This window comes from Triticum urartu, unplaced genomic scaffold (assembly GCF_003073215.2).
Source record: "Triticum urartu cultivar G1812 unplaced genomic scaffold, Tu2.1 TuUngrouped_contig_1214, whole genome shotgun sequence".
NCBI lineage: Eukaryota > Viridiplantae > Streptophyta > Magnoliopsida > Poales > Poaceae > Triticum > Triticum urartu.
The window spans coordinates 1-19,750 of record NW_024111635.1 but is presented as its reverse complement, the minus strand read 5'-3'; the positions used below and the strand labels follow the sequence as shown (position 1 = coordinate 19,750).

The 19,750-nt window shown below is 50.5% G+C and overlaps 1 protein-coding gene across 1 annotated transcript; it reads right to left on the bottom strand.

Annotated features, from left to right (window-relative positions):
- Positions 1–73: 73 nt before the first annotated feature.
- Positions 74–1,740, bottom strand: LOC125526644 (protein PHLOEM PROTEIN 2-LIKE A10-like). The gene has a single exon (XM_048691293.1). It carries the CDS (start codon positions 1,607–1,609, stop codon positions 539–541), a length of 1,071 nt encoding a protein of 356 aa, XP_048547250.1. The 5' UTR covers positions 1,610–1,740; the 3' UTR covers positions 74–538.
- Positions 1,741–19,750: the final 18,010 nt, after the last annotated feature.

The window sequence follows — 19,750 nt, the reverse complement described above, 5'->3', positions numbered from 1 at the left end:
AAATGACACATTACATTCAACAACTGAACTAGAATAAAAACACTACTAAGAAGAGAAGTCAGAACGCAAAATATCCAGGCACAAATCTCTGATCAATTCATATTTGCTTTTCCCCAAATCAAGGCAAAAAGAGAATGAAAAACATAAGTGGACAAGTTTCATGCTATTGTTGCCCAAAATAGCTTATCCACACACAGAGTGCTGAAGAACATCACTAGTCAGCATCAATAAGATACTGACACCTACTTCCTTCAGAAAAGATGGCAAAGACACTAGGATACAACACCATAATACATATGAAACCTTACACTAAAGTTGCAAAATTATCCATTCGTGGCCTATATACTCCCTATCAAACTATCACAAACAACAAACCAACAACTACAATTCCAACAGATTTCTGCTTCCAAATGCTAGTCAACAGCACAAAAAAGGCTAGCAGTAGCAAACGATCAATTTGCAATCTACATACTTTACTTTCCAACTACAATCAGGATAACTGGAACAATGTCACCTTGAAGTCCACACCAGGCTATGCCTAGGCCGGCAACGGGAACCTCATTCCAACCGAAATGTGCATGCACATTGTGAGGCATAAGGTGAAGATGGCCATGGACTTGGCGCTCAGGTACTTGACCGCGACAAGACCCCTTTCGGTGATTTCATCCCGGGCAATGACAATGCTCTTTCGTGCACCAGCGGACACGCGCTGAGTCGAGAACTCGAGGAATGACCGGACCATCTCGGCGGTGACCCTGCCAGTAACATCCAGCACAAACCTCCGGTTGCTTGGCATGGCCAACGTGGTCGATACTCTCTCCATTACACAGCTAGGACCTGAATTGCAGACCTCTCGCGCCGCCACTGCTGCTTCAGCCCGAGAAATGGAGGCCTCCTTTGTGACCTGCCGCGAGGTCCTGACGAACGTCTCGACGGCGCCGTTGCAGACGGACACGAGCAGGTCCTTGAGCTTGGCGTCGTGCTTGGGGTTAGAGACGCCGGCGAGCACCTGGTCGGAGGTGCGCACGGCGGCGGTCCTGTCGAGGTAGGCGGCGACGGCGGTGCTGACGAACACCCGGACGAGCTCCGCGGCGGCCTCCTTGCCCCTGTCGCTGCACAGCGCGGCGAGCCAGTCCGGCTGGCCGGGGGCGCGGGGCGGGGCCTCGGGATCACGGCAGGAGAGCACGAGGTTCCTGGCGAAGCTCCCGAGGACGGCGGAGGCGAACCCGGCGCCGGCGGGGGAAAGGAGGCGGTCCAAGATCCGGTCGTGCAGCGGCGGGGAGGAAGGATCCGGGGCCCGGTGGGAGGAGAAGGCGCGGAGGGCCCCCGAGGCGAGCGACTCGGAGAGGGCGGAGGCGGCGGAGGAGACGTGGTCGGAGGCGGCGAGCTTGGAGAGCTGGCGCAGGCTGCGGGGCACCTGGTCGGAGTCGGAGCGGAGGAAGTCGGCCAGGTCGGAGCCGGCCTGCGAGAGCGCGTCGGCGAGGGAGAGCGCCGCGGCGATGCGGCGGCGGTGGTGGAGGTAGAGGCGGTAGAGGCCGTAGCCGGCGGTGGCGGCGGCCGCGCCGGCGAGGAGGCGGCGGCGGGTGGGGGCGGGCGCGAGAGCGTCCATGGGCCGCGGCGAGGGGAGGGGAGAGTGCGGAGGCGTGCGCTATCTCGCCGGCCCGCTCTCGGCCCGCGCCGTCGCCATCGGCTGATCTAGTCCAGTAGGAACAGGGGAGAGAGACGAGACTTGACCGAGCTCGACCCAGTCGTGCTGGCCACTAAGGACATCTCCAGCCACGCCCCAGGAAGGCTTCCCCAAACGATTTTTTCGCGCTGGTTCCGAAAAAACGGCTCAGTCACATCCCAGAAATCCGATTTTCGCCGGCTTGGACTGAAAACAGCGCCGGCGGATTCAGGCCGAACCCGATGCGCTGGGGGCGCCCGGGGGGCGGCGGGGCGAGCTGTTTTGGCGCGAAAAAGACACGGGCCAGCCGCGTCAGGGACTCGGCGCCTCGTCTTCCCCCAACGACCTCGGTTCCCGCGGGGAATCAATGGCAAAGCTACCACCGGTTAGCCTTGCCATTGATTCCTCACGGGACGGCGCGCCGACGCCTCCCCTCCCTCGCACGCGTACACACGGGCACGACGCAGCTATAAAAGCCGGTGGCCTCCACTCGCCTGTGCCCACACCAGCCCCGCCCCTCGCCGCCGTCCAGCCCCTCCCTCTCCCTACCTCTCCCGAGCGCCGCTGCCCAGCCCCTCCCTCTACCTCTCCCGAGCCCGCCCAGCCCCGCCGTCGCCATGGCAGAACGCTTCCCCGGAGACGAGGCGGCGGCCAACGGCTTCGGCCGCCGTTCGCTCCACGAACAGGAGTCCTGACTCCTGTTCCAGACGAACATCCCGATGCCGCCGGACATGCGCGCCGGGCCGACGGGGTGGAGACTCAGCGCCGGGGGAGTGCCCATTCCCCCGTTGCCTGACACCGTGGTGAAGCCGAAGTACTTCGCCGAGGAAGTCGAGATCGTGCGCGCGTCCCTCACCGACGCCCAACTCTCCCTCCCCCAGTACGCCGTCGACAACCACGCGGCATGGGAGGCGTATTTCGAGCGCCGCCAGCAGCAGCGCTTGGCGTCCACCAACGGCGCGCTGGTGGTCGGCGGCCGGCAGAACAACGAGGGGCGCCACCTCTGGTGGGGCGTCCCCGGCCGCACACTCGAGGGCGTGCTCACGTACCTCGAGGGCGGCAACGACCCGCCGTTGGCGTACCCCCCGGCAAGGGTGGCCGCCCCGGCGCAGCACCGACGCGCCGGGCCATGGGCGCCAAGGAGGTTCGGGTCCTCCTCCTCCTCTTCCTCCTCCCGATCCTCATCGCACTCCTCCGGCACTCCGGCCCTGCTCGGCGTCAAGGCCGAGCCCGCGGCGGAGACGCCGCTCGGCCGGCGCACTCGCAGCACCGGCATCGTCATCAACGAGGGCGGCCGGCGCGCCTCCTCCTCGTCAGCTCCTCCGCGCTTCGTCAAGCCAAAGACGGAGCCGGGGCTGCCGCCAGTGAAGACGGAGCCGGGATTGGCGCCGGTGAAGGCGGAGTTCGACGGCGACGACGCGGCCCTAGAATGGGCGCGCCAGGACTCCATTGCGATGGAGAAGGCGCGCCGGGAGAAGGAGAAGGAGCGTTAGTGCGCCGCCCTATGCCGCTTCGAGGAGCGCCGACACGGCCGCGAGGAAGGCGGGGTCGTCGTCTTATGCGATAGCGACGACGACGACGACGCGCCGCCGCCAGTCCGCCATGGCGACGCCGGGCAGGGGTCCAGCAGGGACGCCCGCGTCAAGGAGGAGAAGGCCGACGACGACGATGGCGGCGATGACTTCAGCCCCTTTCTTTTTTTTAGATTAGGTTAATGTAATGTTTGGCCAAATTTCGCCAAAATTTTCCATGTTTGGCCGAAATTTAACTAGTTTTTATCATAACTTCGCCGAACGGTTCTTCTTTTTTTTAATACGCGCCTGGGGGCGGCCCTGGGGGCCGACAGCTGGGGACCGACTCGCCCCCAGGGCCATTTTTTGCGCCGGCTCACCCCCAGGCGGCGCTTTTAGACGCCCCCTGGGGGGCCAACGGCTGGAAATGCCCTAACCTCCTCCTCGTTGTTAACGTCCCAAAACCTGCTCCAAAAATACTCCGAGTATTGACTTTTAAGAGGCTGCATTCTAAGAGCATCTCCAGTCATTCGGCCCCATGCACTTAAAATAACGTCGCTTGAGGCTGAACCTGTGATAATCTCGACGTGGGACCGATCGGTTCCCAGCCACCGCCCTTAGATCGGCCCTAGACGCCCTTTTTTGAAACATGAAATCGGCTAAAACACGACTCAATTTCACCCAAACTAGACGATTTCATTGATATTTTACAAAAAACTTAAAAACACAAATGAAAACACAAACTAAAAACGACTGTGCCTAGCCATCGTCGCCGCCCGTCTTCTACATGCCGATGAGCCTGTAGAATCGGGTGTAGTTGCCACCGTCGTCGTCGTCGTCGTGCTGGGTCCCGCCATCGTCCCTGCTGCACCCCTAACCAGTGCCGCTGATGTGCGGGGGGGTGGACGGCCCGGGCACATCCTTGTGGTCGCTGTCGAGGACGACCACGCCGCCCTCCTCGCGTCTGCGGTGCCGAGCTTTGATTTCCTCGAAGGCCCGGCGCTGGCGCTCCATCTGCTCGTGGACGTAGTCCTCCTATGCCAACTTGAGGGCGGTCTCGTCAGCGGCGGCCATGTCCAGGTGCTCCTTCTTCACGGGGAGCAAACCCGACTCGGTCTTCGGGCGGATGAGGCGGTAGGAACGAGGAGAGGGGAGGCCGCCCTCGTTGATGACGAGAGCGCCGCCGCGGGTGCTGCGCCCAAGTGGCGTATCCTACGGCTCCGGCTTGACGGGGCGAAGCGCCGGCGAGCCGGTGGGCGCGGGCGGCACCGGGACCCCACCGGCGCTGAGCCTCCAGGTGCCCGGCACCCGCATGCCCGGGGGGGCAGGTACTCCGCCTCGTAGAGGAGGCGTGCCTCATCCTCGCACAGATGGCGGCGGTCAAAGTCGTTCACCGCTGCGCCATCACCTGGAAAGCCCTCGGCCGTTGCCTTCGGCGGGGGAGGGAGTGGGAGGGAGAGGCATCGGCGGCGAGAGGTACAGAGAAGGCGTCGGTGGTGAGAGCTTTGTGCGTTCGCCGGCGAGGGAGGGCGACTTTTATAGCCAGAAATGGGCGGTGGGAGAGCTGCCGCCGTGTGCCGCGTGGCGGGAGCGGGCGGGACGCGCGTCGCCGCGCCTTCACTGCACTGTCCGTGAGGCATCAATGGAAGGTTGATCGGCGCAGCAGGGCGACAGCCTTGGCATTGATTCCCGCGAGAACCAAGGCAATGAGGACGACGAAGGCGGCGAGTCGCTAACTCGGTGGACCTATTCCTTTTCGCGCCCAAAACGTTTCCCCCGGCGCCCCCGGGGGCCTCCAGCGCGCCGGGTTCGGCCTGGGTCCGCCGGCGCTAAAATCAGCCCTAACCAGCGAAAACTGGGCTTCTAGGGGCGCGACTCGACCGAAATTCGGCGCCAGCGACGAAAAAGGCCTTGGGGGCATGTTCGGGGCGCAGCTGGAGATGCTCTAATCCAACCCAAAAATATCCCAAAATGAAAATTCGAATTGCATTTCTCCCACATTGTGCATCCATATGAAATATTCAACTTGGTCGGTCACATAAACTTTATAATCAGTTTTGCTGTTTTGTTTTAAGAAAAATTACCAACTTCTTAAATTTCGAGCTAATCACATAGCTCAGACAAAAGATCTCCTAAACAGTGCTATGATTAAGCACAGCACTGACATGAACAGTGAAGCGCTTAAACTTCTCGGCCACCCCTAGGCCTCGTCCTTGGGGTGGGAGGAGATGATGACGACGTCATCATCATGGGGTCATTCTCCTCTGTACTCGTGCTTGTCCTTCTCATGAGGTCGTAGTTGTTGGCTATCGTAAGCCTCCTCCTCCGCTAGCGTCCTCGCATCCGCCATCTCCTCACAGCTAGGGTAAACGGAGGCCAAGCTCGTCGGTGCGGCGGATCCACAACATTGTCACTAGGTGCATCGTGAGTTGCCACCTCCACCACGGGAGATGAGTCGATACCATCATAGGGCTCCTCATTGCGGTCTTCGACGGTGATTGAGCTGGGTATGGTTAACGAGCAGCGTATTCTTATGAAACATATCTATAAAATATTTTTTGGACCTATAGAAAGGAGTATCTTTGATGCTAACTTTTAGTTTAATCATGTCATTGGCATGATATAAACAACATCATTGTGGATGAACTTTCTCTCGAAGAAATTAAAGTCCTCTTTTTGTGTGGATCCCGGCCCTGATGGATTCCAATCGAGTTCTATCAACGTTTTGGCGACATAGTTGAACATCCTTTGATGAAATGTTTGATTTTTGTCAAGGAAACCTTAATGTTAATAGATTAAATTATGGAACCATTCCTCTTATCCCAAAACTACCTGGTGCTAATAAGATCCTTTAGTTTAGTCCTATATGTTCCCGCAAAAAAAGTTTAGCCCTATATGTTTCCTCATTTCTGGTTCCAGGCTACTTACGAAATATGTTAATAATAGAATGAATGTTTGTGCTAAGGAGATCATCGATCTATCATGGACTACTTTTCATGATAGGTGGAAATATCATGGATGGCATTCTCACCTTGCATGAAGTTGTACATCGTGTGTCTATTGATAAACAATCTGGAGTGTTTTTTTTATATAAGTTGACTTTGAGAAAGCATATGAATATATAGTGGGCTTTCCTTTGTAAATTATGAAGCTTAAAGAGCTCTCTGATCCACATATTGACTTGATGGTTTGTGTTAGAGCATCTCCAATAGAAGATACAAATTTGGAGATGTAAAAATTTACATCTTCAAAAAGTGCCTTTTTGCATCTTTAAAAAAGTGCCAACTCCAACAGACGATGCAAAATGGAGATGTAAAACAGCTACTCCAACAGAAGATGCAAACAAGGCATGAGAGTAGCTAAACCAGTGCGGAGGCGATTTTTCCCTCAAGTTAGGGTTCTTCTTTCTCCCGGAGGCGATTTTTCGCCGCCGTCGAGATCTTTTGCTCCCCTGCTGTCGATCGACTCCATCTGACTGGCTCGGAGCGACTTCGGGGCGATCCTGGATCGCCGCCCGCTCTTGGCCAGTTGCTGGGGTGCGAGAGTCTAGGGTTCCACCACCCGAAATCCGATCTGCATCTCTTTCGAGTTAGTGATATCGATGAATTCGCCGGAGGCCTCTGGGTCTGGTGAAGTGGATGATATGCAGCAGATGATGGCTGAATTAGGACTGCAAGAGGAGGACCTGGATGACGTGGTGTTTGACGAGGAAGAAGCGCCGCCGGAGGCGGTCGGGTGGATAGCTCCGGCAAGGGTGAACACAACAAAAACCTACATTCAAACTTGGTTCTACAGGAATATGGGAGATGCGTGGGACATAGCTCAAGAAGTCAAATTCAAGCCGCTTGAGAACAATCTATACAACGTCCAATTCTCCTGTTTAGGGGATTGGGAGAGAGTTATGAATGATGGGCCCTGGAATTTTAGAGGCGTTGCAGTGATCTTGGCTCCGTATGATGGCATCACAAAGCCCTCAACAATTAAGCTTGATACTCTGAATATCTGGGTACAGATACATGATGTACCAAATTTATATGCTCATCTGGTGAAGCTGCTTGCTGCCAAGGTGGGTGAGGTTCTGTTTGCTGAGTCAAACTCGCATGACTTTGTAGGGAACTTCTATTGAGTGTGGGTGGAAATTGATGTCAACAAGCCTCTGAAGAACGCAGTGTCGATGATCCGTGATGGGAAACGACAGATTTATAGAGTGAAATATGAGAAACTACCTGATTAGTGTGCGGTCTGTGGAATGTTGGGGCATCTGTATAAAGAGCACGGTTCAAGAATACCCCCCACTAGTGCAGAACCGGGCAATAGCACCGGTTCGTAAGGCCCTTTAGTGCCGGTTCCATAACCGGCACTAAAGTGTGGTCACTAAAGCCCCCCCCTTTAGTACCGGTTCAGCACGAACCGGTGCTAAAGGGAAACCACGTGGCATGAGCCAGCTCCGGGGGCCAGGAGCCCTTTAGTACCGGTTGGTAACACCAACCGGTACTAAATGTTTGTGGGTTTTTGTTTTATTTTGTATTTTTCAATTAAATTTGTGTTATCAATTTAATTTAGGATTGTTTTACGTTATAATGAGTTGTAGTCATCATCGTCATCATCATCATCCTCGCATATTAATAAATAAATAAACTCTAGCTAGCTAAAAATCATCGTAGTCGTCTAATTACCACTATTTAATCATCATAGTCATTACCGCTAGCTATCTAATCATCACGAACACTGGCTAGCTTAAAGAGGAAACATTCACTTTCTAACAGAAGCAAAGATATCATCGAGTTCAACATAATCATCACCAACATCGAAGTTCAGGACACGGACATGAGACACTAATTAAGAGCATGAACTAGTGCTGCTCCCTCTCAGGTAGAATAGCATAGAACATGTATAGCTCTCCTGATTCATCATACTGGAGCATGCAGATGAATCTGTCTCCTAATCTTGGGTTGTGCTTCTCCTTGCTGCCCCCTAGTACTTCTCTGCGATCGTTAACAATTTTGCTCCAATCTTTCACTATTAAGCATTCTTCGCTTTCAGAAATCCTTGAATGAAATTAGTTGTCAACTATTTTTGAATAAACTGTATCAAAGACATAAACATATGCATGCATGGTTGAGAAAAACTCACATAATGGTAGAACTGGAGGTGTTTGTACATCGACCCAGATGTCTATATTACCTTCAATATCATCTTCCGGACGAATATCAAAGGTGACAACCATACCAGGCTCAAATGCATAAGCCTTACATAGTGCTTGCCAAGTTTTGCATTCAAAATGGGTGTATGTGTCTCCATTATATAATTTGACGTTGAAAGTATACCCATGCTCCGTCTTCAAGTAAACTCTCTTTACCTCCATATCATCTATAGCACTAAAACCTATCTTATCCAAGACAAAAATTCTTGCATGGCAGGGGATGCGCTAGTAGAATAGTGAAAATTTAAATTTATAAGTTGAAGCAAATGAAGCATAAGTTTTGCATTTAAATAATAATTGCCAAAGTGACTTACTGTATCAACGTACACTCGAGGGCGTGCTCACGTACCTCGAGGGCGGCAACGACCCGCCGTTGGCGTACCCCCCGGCGAGGGTGGCCGCCCCGGCGCAGCACCGACGCGCCGGGCCATGGGCACCAAGGAGGTTCGGGTCCTCCTCCTCCTCTTCCTCCTCCCGATCCTCATCGCACTCCTCCGGCACTCCGGCCCTGCTCGGCGTCAAGGCCGAGCCCGCGGCGGAGACGCCGCTCGGCCGGCGCACTCGCAGCACCGGCATCGTCATCAACGAGGGCGGCCGGCGCGCCTCCTCCTCGTCGGCTCCTCCGCGCTTCGTCAAGCCAAAGACGGAGCCGGGGCTGCCGCCAGTGAAGACGGAGCCGGGGCTGGCGCCGGTGAAGACGGAGCCGGGATTGGCGCCGGTGAAGGCGGAGTTCGACGGCGACGACGCGGCCCTAGAATGGGCGCGCCAGGACTCCATTGCGATGGAGAAGGCGCGCCGGGAGAAGAAGAAGGAGCGTCAGTGCGCCGCCCTATGCCGCTTCGAGGAGCGCCGACGCGGCCGCGAGGAAGGCGGGGTCGTCGTCTTATGCGACAGCGATGACGACGACGACGCGCCGCCGCCAGTCCACCATGGCGACGCCGGGCAGGGGTCCAGCAGGGGCGCCCGCGTCAAGGAGGAGAAGGCCAACGACGACGATGGCGGCGACGACTTCAGCCCCTTTCTTTTTTAGATTAGGTTAATGTAATGTTTGGCCAAATTTCGCCAAAATTTGCCATGTTTGGCCGAAATTTAACTAGTTTTTATCATAACTTCGCCAAACGGTTCTTCTTTTTTTAATACGCGCCTGGGGGCGGCCCTGGGGGCCGACAGCTGGGGACCGACTCGCCCCCAGGGCCATTTTCTGCGCCGGCTCACCCCCAGGCGGCGCTTTTAGACGCCCCCTGGGGGGCCAACGGCTGGAGATGCCCTAACCTCCTCCTCGTTGTTAACGTCCCAAAACCTGCTCCAAAAATACTCCGGGTATTGACTTTTGAGAGGCTGCATTCTAAGAGCATCTCCAGTCGTTTGGCCCCATGCACTTAAAATAACGTCGCTTGAGGCCGAACCTGTGATAATCTCGACGTGGGGCCGATCGGTTCCCAACCACCGCCCTTAGATCGGCCCTACACGCCCTTTTTTGAAACATGAAATCAGCTAAAACACGACTCAATTTCACCCAAACTAGATGATTTCACTGATATTTTACAAAAAACTTAAAAACACAAATGAAAACACAAACTAAAAACGACTGTGCCTAGCCATCGTCGCCGCCCGTCTTCTACATGCCGATGAGCCTGTAGAATCGGGTGTAGTTGCCACCGTCGTCGTCGTCGTCGTGCTGGGTCCCGCCATCGTCCCTGCTGCACCCCTAACCAGTGCCGCTGATGTGCGGGGGGTTGGACGGCCCGGGCACATCCTCGTCGTCGCTGTCGAGGACGACCACGCCGCCCTCCTCGCGTCTGCGGCGCCGAGCTTTGATTTCCTCGAAGGCCCGGCGCTGGCGCTCCATTTGCTCGTGGACGTAGTCCTCCTATGCCAACTTGAGGGCGGTCTCGTCAGCGGCGGCCATGTCCAGGTGCTCCTTCTTCACGGGGAGCAAATCCAACTCGGTCTTCGGGTGGACGAGGCGGTAGGAACGAGGAGAGGGGAGGCCGCCCTCGTTGATGACGAGAGCGCCGCTGCGGGTGCTGCGCCCAAGTGGCGTATCCTGCGGCTCCGGCTTGACGGGGCGAAGCGCCGGCGAGCCGGTGGGCGCGGGCGGCACTGGGACCCCACCGGTGCTGAGCCTCCAGGTGCCCGGCACCCGCATGCCCGGGGGGGCCAGGTACTCCGCCTCGTAGAGGAGGCGTGCCTTATCCTCACACAGATGGCGGCATTCAAAGTCGTTCACTGCTGCGCCGTCACCTGGAAAGCGCTCGGCCGTTGCCTTCGGCGGGGGAGGGAGTGGGAGGGAGAGGCATCGGCGGCGAGAGGTACAGAGAAGGCGTCGGTGGTGAGAGCTTTGTGCGTTCGCCGGCGAGGGAGGACGACTTTTATAGCCAGAAATGGGCGGTGGGAGAGCTGCCGCCGTGTGCCGCGTGGCGGGAGCGGGCGGGACGCGCGTCGCCGCGCCTTCACTGCGCCGTCCGTGAGGCATCAATGGAAGGTTGATCGGCGCAGCAGCGCGACAGAAATGTCATCTGACTTACTGTATCAACTTCGAATGTCTCATCCAGCTTGATGCTGAAGCGCGTACCATCAACAAGGAAATTTCTGTCGCACAGGCCGCGCTGGTCTTCACAGTGTTCGCACATAATGAAATCTTTTTCGTCGTCAAATGACATTTCCTATGTTCATATAGGTGAAACATTAAACACCTATTACTATCTAACAATAATTAATATCTAGCCAAATATATATTCATCTAACATTTGACATTAATATATCTAACTATATTCATCTCTAACAATTGACATTATTATATATTTAACTTTTCTATCTAATTCATCTAACATTCGACATTAATCTAACATTTATATAAACTCAAAATATATAAAAAATTAAATAAACAGAAAAACTCATTAACAAATAATATTTTAATTAGATCATCAAATCTCAGATACCTAAATTTTCTTACTAAAAATAAACTAGTTATATTAATTATTGAACTAGTTCAAATCTCATACACCTAAATAAACTAGTTATATTAATTATTGAACTAGTTCAAATCTCATATACCTAAATAAAGTAGTTCGACAATTTTCTTACTAAAAATAAACTAGTTATATTAATTATTGAACTAGTGCAAATCTCATATACCTAAATAAACTAGTTCGATAATTTTCTTACTAAAAATAAACTAGTTATATTAATTATTCAACTAGTTCAAATCTCTAGTTCGACAATTTTCTATCTAGCTAATTCATCTAACATTCGATCATCTAATTAACTTTTCTAAAAAACAGAAAATAAGTAAAAAAAATGTGTGTGTGTGTGTATGTATATATATATATGCATGTGTGTGTATGTGTGTGGCCCCCGTACGCCGCCGCCCCGTACGTACGAGCGGGGGCGCCGGCGTACAGGGTGGGGGCGGCATCGTACGTACGGGCGGGGGCGCCGCCATACGGGCCGGGTGCGACGACGACGGACGGCGGCGCGGCGGGTATACGCGAGAGCGAGAGACGTACGGGACCGCGGCGGGACGACGACGGACGGCGGTGCACGGTGTTCGGGGCGGCGGCGCGAGACGGCGACGACGACGGGCGGCGGCGGGGACAGCGACGACGACGACGGACGACGGGCAACGGGCGGCGAGGACGGGTTCGAGCGGCGCGCGAGAGGTTGGACGAATGAAGTGGGGAGATCTAACTGAATTTTCGTAAGTGTTGTATATATAGGAGAGGCCTTTAGTACCGGTTGGAGCCACCAACCGATACTAAAGGCCAACTTTGGCTAGGCCAAGAGGCGGGAAGAGCAGGTACTAAAGGGCGGTCTTTAGTACCGGTTAGAGCCACCAACCGGTACTAAAGGCCTCGCGCTGCCACCCCAAAGTTTAGTCCCACCTCGTCGGGCGAAGGGCAGCCGCACTGGTTTATAAACCCAGCCGAGGCTACCTCTTCGAACTCCTCTATATAGCAGGCTTCTGGGCCTAATTAATTAGGGCGCGTTGCCCTGTGAGCCTGCTGGCCCTTCTGGGCCTGCATTTGCACACCCTAGGTCTGGCAGGCCCACTGGGCAGCGCGCCAACAAATTTTTTATATAGTTTTTTCTTTTCTGCATTATTTATTTTCTTCTATTTATTTTTGAGTAGTTTTTTATATAGTTTTTTCTTTTCTGCGTTATTTGTTTTCTTCTATTTATTTTTGAGTAATTTTTTTGTATATTTTTTTTATTTTCTGCATTAGTTCTTTTCTTCTATTTATTTTCTTCTGGAAATTGAATGCCGCATACTGAACAATTAGGTAAATGACCGAAAAACAACAAATGATGTCAGAACATGTTGGAAATTGATGACGTCGGTTTGAATGCTGCATACTGAACACAAAAGAAGTCCGGAGTTCAAATAAGTTTAAAAAACATTGAAGTTGGCCGTGTAACAGATGAGTTCTCGTCCGAAACCCTGATACTGTGAAAGAGTTTGTCCAGTTTGTACACGAAGTGCGTCCAGTTTTTGCCGTGACCCTCTCTACTCTTTCGCGCATGCTATGCGGGTGATATGATGATACCATGCCAAGTTTCAACATTTTCAGGATTCATTTTGTAGTGATTTTCAATTTCACGGTCATTTAGCTCTCTAAACAATTAGGTAAATGACCGAAAAACAACAAATGATGTCAGAACATGTTGGAAATTGATGACGTCGGTTTGAATGCTGCATACTAAACACAAAAGAAGTCCGGAGTTCAAATAAGTTTAAAAAACATTGAAGTGGCCATGTAACAGATGAGTTCTCGTCCGAAACCCTGATACTCTGAAAGAGTTTGTCCAGTTTGTACACGAAGTGCGTCCAGTTTTTGCCGTGACCCTCTCTACTCTTTCGCGCATGCTATGCGGGTGATTGATGATACCATGCCAAGTTTCAACATTTTTAGAATTCATTTTGTAGTGATTTTCAATCTCACGGTCATTTAGCTCTCTAAACAATTAGGTAAATGACCGAAAAGAAACAAATGATGTCAGAACATGTTGGAAATTGATGACATCGCTTTGAATGCTGCATACTGAACACAAAAGAAGTCCGGAGTTGAAATAAATTATTAAACATTGAAGTGGCCGTGTAACAGATGAGTTCTCGTCCGAAACCCTGATACTCTGAAAGAGTTTGTCCAGTTTCTACACGAAGTGCGTCCAGTTTTTGCCGTGACCCTCTCTACTCTTTCGCGCATGCTATGCGGGTGATATGATGATACCATGCCAAGTTTCAACATTTTCAGGATTCATTTTGTAGTGATTTTCAATTTCACGGTCATTTAGCTCTCTAAACAATTAGGTAAATGACCGAAAAGCAACAAATGATGTCAGAACATATTGGAAATTGATGACATCGCTTTGAATGCTGCATACTGAACACAAAAGAAGTTCGGAGTTCAAATAAATTATTAAAACATTGAAGTGGCCGTGTAACAGATGAGTTCTCGTCCGAAACCCTGATACTGTGAAAGAGTTTGTCCAGTTTGTACACGAAGTGCGTCCAGTTTTTGCCGTGACCCTCTCTACTCTTTCGCGCATGCTATGCGGGTGATATGATGATACCATGCCAAGTTTCAACATTTCCAGGATTCATTTTGTAGTGATTTTCAATTTCACGGTCATTTAGCTCTCTAAAACAATTAGGTTAATGACCGAAAAACAACAAATGATGTCAGAACATGTTGGAAATTGATGACGTCGCTTTGAATGCTGCATACTGAACACAAAAGAAGTCCGGAGTTCAAATAAGTTTAAAAAACATTGAAGTGGCCGTGTAACAGATGAGTTCTCATCCGAAACCCTAATACTCTGAAAGAGTTTGTCCAGTTTGTACACGAAGTGCGTCCAGTTTTTGCCGTGACCCTCTCTACTCTTTCGCGCATGCTATGTGGGTGATATGATGATACCTTGCCAAGTTTCAACATTTTCAGGATTCATTTTGTAGTGATTTTCAATTTCACGGTCATTTAGCTCTCTAAACAATTAGGTAAATGGCCGAAAAACAACAAATGATGTCAGAACATGTTGGAAATTGATGACGTCGGTTTGAATGCTGCATACTAAACACAAAAGAAGTCCGGAGTTCAAATAAGTTTAAAAAACATTGAAGTGGCCGTGTAACAGATGAGTTCTCGTCCGAAACCCTGATACTCTGAAAGAGTTTGTCCAGTTTGTACACGAAGTGCGTCCAGTTTTTGCCGTGACCCTCTCTACTCTTTCGCGCATGCTATGCGGGTGATGCCCAGGGGGCCAGCCGGGCCTCGGGAGGCATTTGTCCCGGTTAGTGTGGACCCATTTGCCTCGGTTCTAGGGACAAACCGGGACCAATGGTCCTCGCTCCTGGCCCACAGTCATTGGTCCCGATTCGTGCCTAGAACCAGGACAAAAGGGGGGCCTTTAGTCCCAGTTTTAGCCACGAACTGGGACCAATGAGGTGGCTATATATACCCCATCGCCGTGGCAGAGCACTCCACAGTGCTTTGTTTTTTTCTGGCCGGCGAGGGGAGAGCTTTGTGGTGCTCTAGCTCACCTCCTATGCACATGAGGTGTTTGTTGAAATGCCCGAGCCACACTAGTTAAGCTTTCTCCTCTCGAAGCTCGAGCTCCAAGCTCCATTTTCCCCGAGATTTGTCTAGGTTTAGTGGTCTGTCACGTCCCGTCCCCGTCTTCTCCGCCGTCGATCGCCCGCGCCAATCTCGTCGCTGGCACCATCGTGGTGAGCCTCTTGTTCTTATCTTTTTTCTGAAAGAAAAAATTCTTACTTTAGATAGATACTTGTCTAATTTTCTTACTTTTATTATTGCTTGTTATTATATAGTGCGATGGTCTTGGTATCCGCTCCCATCGGCCCTCGTCCTGGCTATGATTCGGATGTGGTATATATTATCTTTTATAACTATTTGGTTCATTTATTGTTTATGACAATTATGCCGAACGATGTGACATAGATTTTATTTATCTAGGAGGTATGTGAACCGGAAATTCCAACCGATCCTATTGTCGAGAGGTTAAATTTAGTTGAAGAAGAAAACAATTACTTGAAGGAAAAAATAAAAAATTTGAGGAGGAGAAGATGATATTGGAGTTGCATGTTGAGGATGTCGTCGATGATCACAAGATCAAGATGGATGCAATGCGGTTGAAGATTAGAAAGATTAGAAAATATGCCATTCATACTGAGGCTTGGTATCATTATGTCGTTGGATCAATTGTTACCTTGGTTGTGATTATGATCGCATTTGTTGTTGCATTGAAAGGTTTACATAGTTTCAATGTATGGTTTAATTAGATGCTCTGGAGAGCTATATGTTGTTCAATGAGAACTATGTATGTACTTTGGTTTTAATGTGATGATGAACTTCTATTAATTTGGTCACTTATCTATCCATGTGAATCTGTAATGGTTTTTGACACACATAATTATATATAATGCACGCAGATGAACAATGGATGTACGGTGACAGACACACGTCCAAGTACATTAAGGGCCTGGATAATTTTCTCGAAGTGGCCGAGGCAAACAAGCAGAATGGTTTTATGTGTTGTCCATGCCCTATATGTGGAAATACAAAGTCTTACTCTGGCCGAAAAATCCTTCACACCCACCTGCTTTATAAGGGTTTCATTCCACACTATAATGTTTGGACCAAGCACGGAGAATTAGGGGTTATGATGGAAGACAACGAAGAAGAAGAGGACGATGACAACTATGTGCCCCTGAATACGGTGATGCTACAACGGGGGAAGCTGCTGAAGATCAAGAGGAACCAGACGATGTGCCCGATGATGATGATCTCCGTCGGGTCATTGTTGATGCAAGGACACAGTGCGAAAGTCAAAAGGAGAAGCTGAAGTTCGATTGCATGTTAGAGGATCACAAAAAAGGGTTGTACCCCAATTGCGAAGATGGCAACACAAAGCTCGGTACCGTACTGGAATTGCTGCAGTGGAAGGCAGAGAATGTTGTGCCTGACAATGGATTTGAGAAGCTACTAAAAATATTGAAGAAGAAGCTTCCAAAGGATAACGAATTGCCCGACAGTATGTACGCAGCAAAGAAGGTCGTATGCCCTCTAGGATTGGAGGTGCTGAAGATACATGTATGCCCTAATGACTTCATCCTCTACCGCGGTGTGTACGAGGATTTGAACACATACCTGGTATGTGGTGCATTGCGGTATAAGATCAGACGAGATGATCCTGGCGATGTTGACGGCGAGCCCCCAAGAAGAGGGTTCCTGCGAAGGTGATGTGGTATGCTCCTATAATACCACGGTTGAAACGTCTGTTCAGAAACGAAGAGCATGCCAAGTTGATGCGATGGCACATAGAGGACCGTAAGAAAGACGGGAAGTTGAGAGCACCCGCTGATAGGTCGCAGTGGAGAAAAATCAAGAGAAAGTACTAGGCCGTGTTTGCAGGTGACCCAAGGAACGTATGGTTTGGTTTATGCGCGGATGGCATTAATCCTTTCGGGGAGCAGAGCAGCAGTCACAGCACCTGGCCAGTGACTCTATGTATGTATAACCTTCCTCCTTGGATGTGCATGAAGTGGAAGTTCATTATGCAGCCAGTTCTCATCCAAGGCCCTAAGTAACCCGGCAACGACATTGATGTGTACCTAAGGCCATTAGTTGAAGAACTTTTATAGCTGCGGAATGGAAACGGTGTACGTGTGTGAGATGGGCACAAATAGGAGGAATTTAACCTACACGCGTTGTTGTTTGTAACCATCAACGATTGGCCCGCTCTCAGTAACCTTTCAGGACAGACAAACAAGGGATACCACGCATGCACGCATGCGGAGGCCACCCCAAACCCTTGAAGCGTTGCTAAGGCCACCCCGAACCCTAGAGAAGCGTCGAGGCCACTAATAGGATTCCTTGTTGTGATTAGCTAGCTAGGTCTATGTTTGCCACTAATATATCCATCTGTCATGTTTGTATAATAATTGTCATGTTGTAATATTTGCAGAAACTATGGAGCACAGCCGAGACAAGGAAGCAGAACAGGTGTTGGGGTACATAATCACAGCCAGAGCTGATGTCTTGTCGTATCTCAGTGACACCGATGGTCTAGAAGGACAGGGTGAAGAAGCGGGCTACGGTTATCGAACAATGGAGGAGGAAGGACATGATTATGATGGCTCCGGTGACCGAATGTCGGTGGAAGAAGGACACTGTGATGACGGCTCCGGTGACCGAACGGAGTCCGGCCAGGTATATATATATTAATTAATTAAGCATGTGCTGACTATAGCTAATTGATGCATTAATTGTTTTGCTATGTACACATATTAACTCTCTTCTTTCTTCTTTTCTAGCCCTCCGGATCAAGCAACACTTCGGTAACGAGATGAGGCCCGAAGAAAAAGTTGCGCCAGGATGAAAGGTTCATGATCACAGCAATCGCGCGCGATGGCCAACCGATTGAACCCATCCGGACCAAGGAAGCATTTTCTACTCAGTGCGGGGTTCTTGTTAGGGACATGATCCCGATCAGCATCCACCAATGGTATATGCCTAAGAACGAAGACCCTGAGGTGTCTTATGTCAACGATAGGCAGAAAGATGATCTTTGGGCCGCGCTGAAGGCAAACTTCACCCTACCGCCAGAGGAGGATCTGGAGAAGCCAGTTAAAGAGCCATTGGTCAAGTCTCATGCTCTTAAGAAGATGGCAGATCTATTCAGGAGGTGGAAGAATGAGCTGAAAACAAAGTTTGTCGACAAAGAAAAGACACTAGAATTCACCGGCCGGTTTGAGAAGATCAGAGATCACTGGGATGCATTTGTGGCCCACAAGACATCGGACAAGAGTAAGAAGATATCAGCGACAAACAAGATAAATGCTGTGAAGAAGGAGCATCACCATCGCACGGGGTCAGGTGGCTACCTCAAAGCCCGGCCGTTGTGGCCAAAGGCTGAGAATGACCTGCTTGATAAAGGGGTCGAACCAGATGTTGGGGAACGTAGTAATTTCAAAAAAAATCCTACGCACACGCAAGATCATGGTGATGCATAGCAACAAGAGGGGAGAGTGTCGTCCATGTACCCTCGTAGACCGTTAAGCGGAAGCGTTATAACAACGCGGTTGATGTAGTCATACGTCTTCACGATCGATCGATCCTCATCACCGAATGTACGGCACCTCTGCGTCCAGCACACGTTCAGCTCGGTGACGTCCCGCGAACTCACGATCCAGTAGAGCTCGGGGAAGAGTTTTGTCAGCACGACGGCGTGGTGACGATGTTGATGAAGCTACTGACGCAGGGCTTCGCCTAAGTACCGCTAAGATATAACCGAGGTGGATTATGGTGGAGGGGGGCACTGCACACGGCTAAGAGATCAACAGATCAATTGTTGTGTCTATGGGGTGCCCCCTGCCCCCGTATATAAAGAATCTAGGGGGGAGGTTCTACCTCTTGAGAACTTGCGGTGGTTTTCCCTTGAAGAGGAAAGGGTGATGCAGTAGAGTAGCGTAAGTATTTCCCTTAGTTTTTGAGAACCAAGGTATCAATCCAGTAGTAGGCCACGCACGAGTCCCTCGCACCTACACAAACAAATAAATCCTCGCAACCAACGCGATAAGGGGTTGTCAATCCCTACATGGTCACCTATGAGTGTGAGATCTGATAGATATTATAAGATAATATTTTTGGTATTTTTATGATAAAGAGAAATAAAAGATGCAAAGTAAAATAAATGTCAAAGGAAATAACTAAATATTGGAAGATTAATATGATGGAAGATAGACCCGGAGGCCATAGGTTTCACTAGTGGCTTCTCTCAAGAGCATAAGTATTCACGGTGGGTAAACAAATTACTCTTGAGCAATTGACAGAATTGAGCATAGTTATGAGAATATCTAGGTATGATCATGTATATAGGCATCACGTCCGAGACAAGTAGACCGACTCCTGCCTGCATCTACTACTATTACTCCACACATCGACCGCTATCCAGCATGCATCTAGAGTATTAAGTTCAAGAGAACAGAGTAACGCTTTAAGCAAGATGACATGATGTAGAGGGATAAACTCATGCAATATGATGTAAACCCCATCTTGTTATCCTCGATGGCAACAACACAATACGTGCCTTGCTGCCCCTACTGTCACTGGGAAAGGACACCGCAAGATTGAACCCAAAGCTAAGCACTTCTCCCATTGCAAGAAAGATCAATCTAGTAGGCCAAACCAAACTGATAATTCGAAGAGACTTGCAAAGATAACCAATCATACATAAAAGAATTCAGAGAAGATACAAATATTGCTCATAGATAAACTTGATCATAAACCCACAATTCATCGGTCTCAACAAACACACCGCAAAAGAAGATTACATCGAATAGATCTCCAC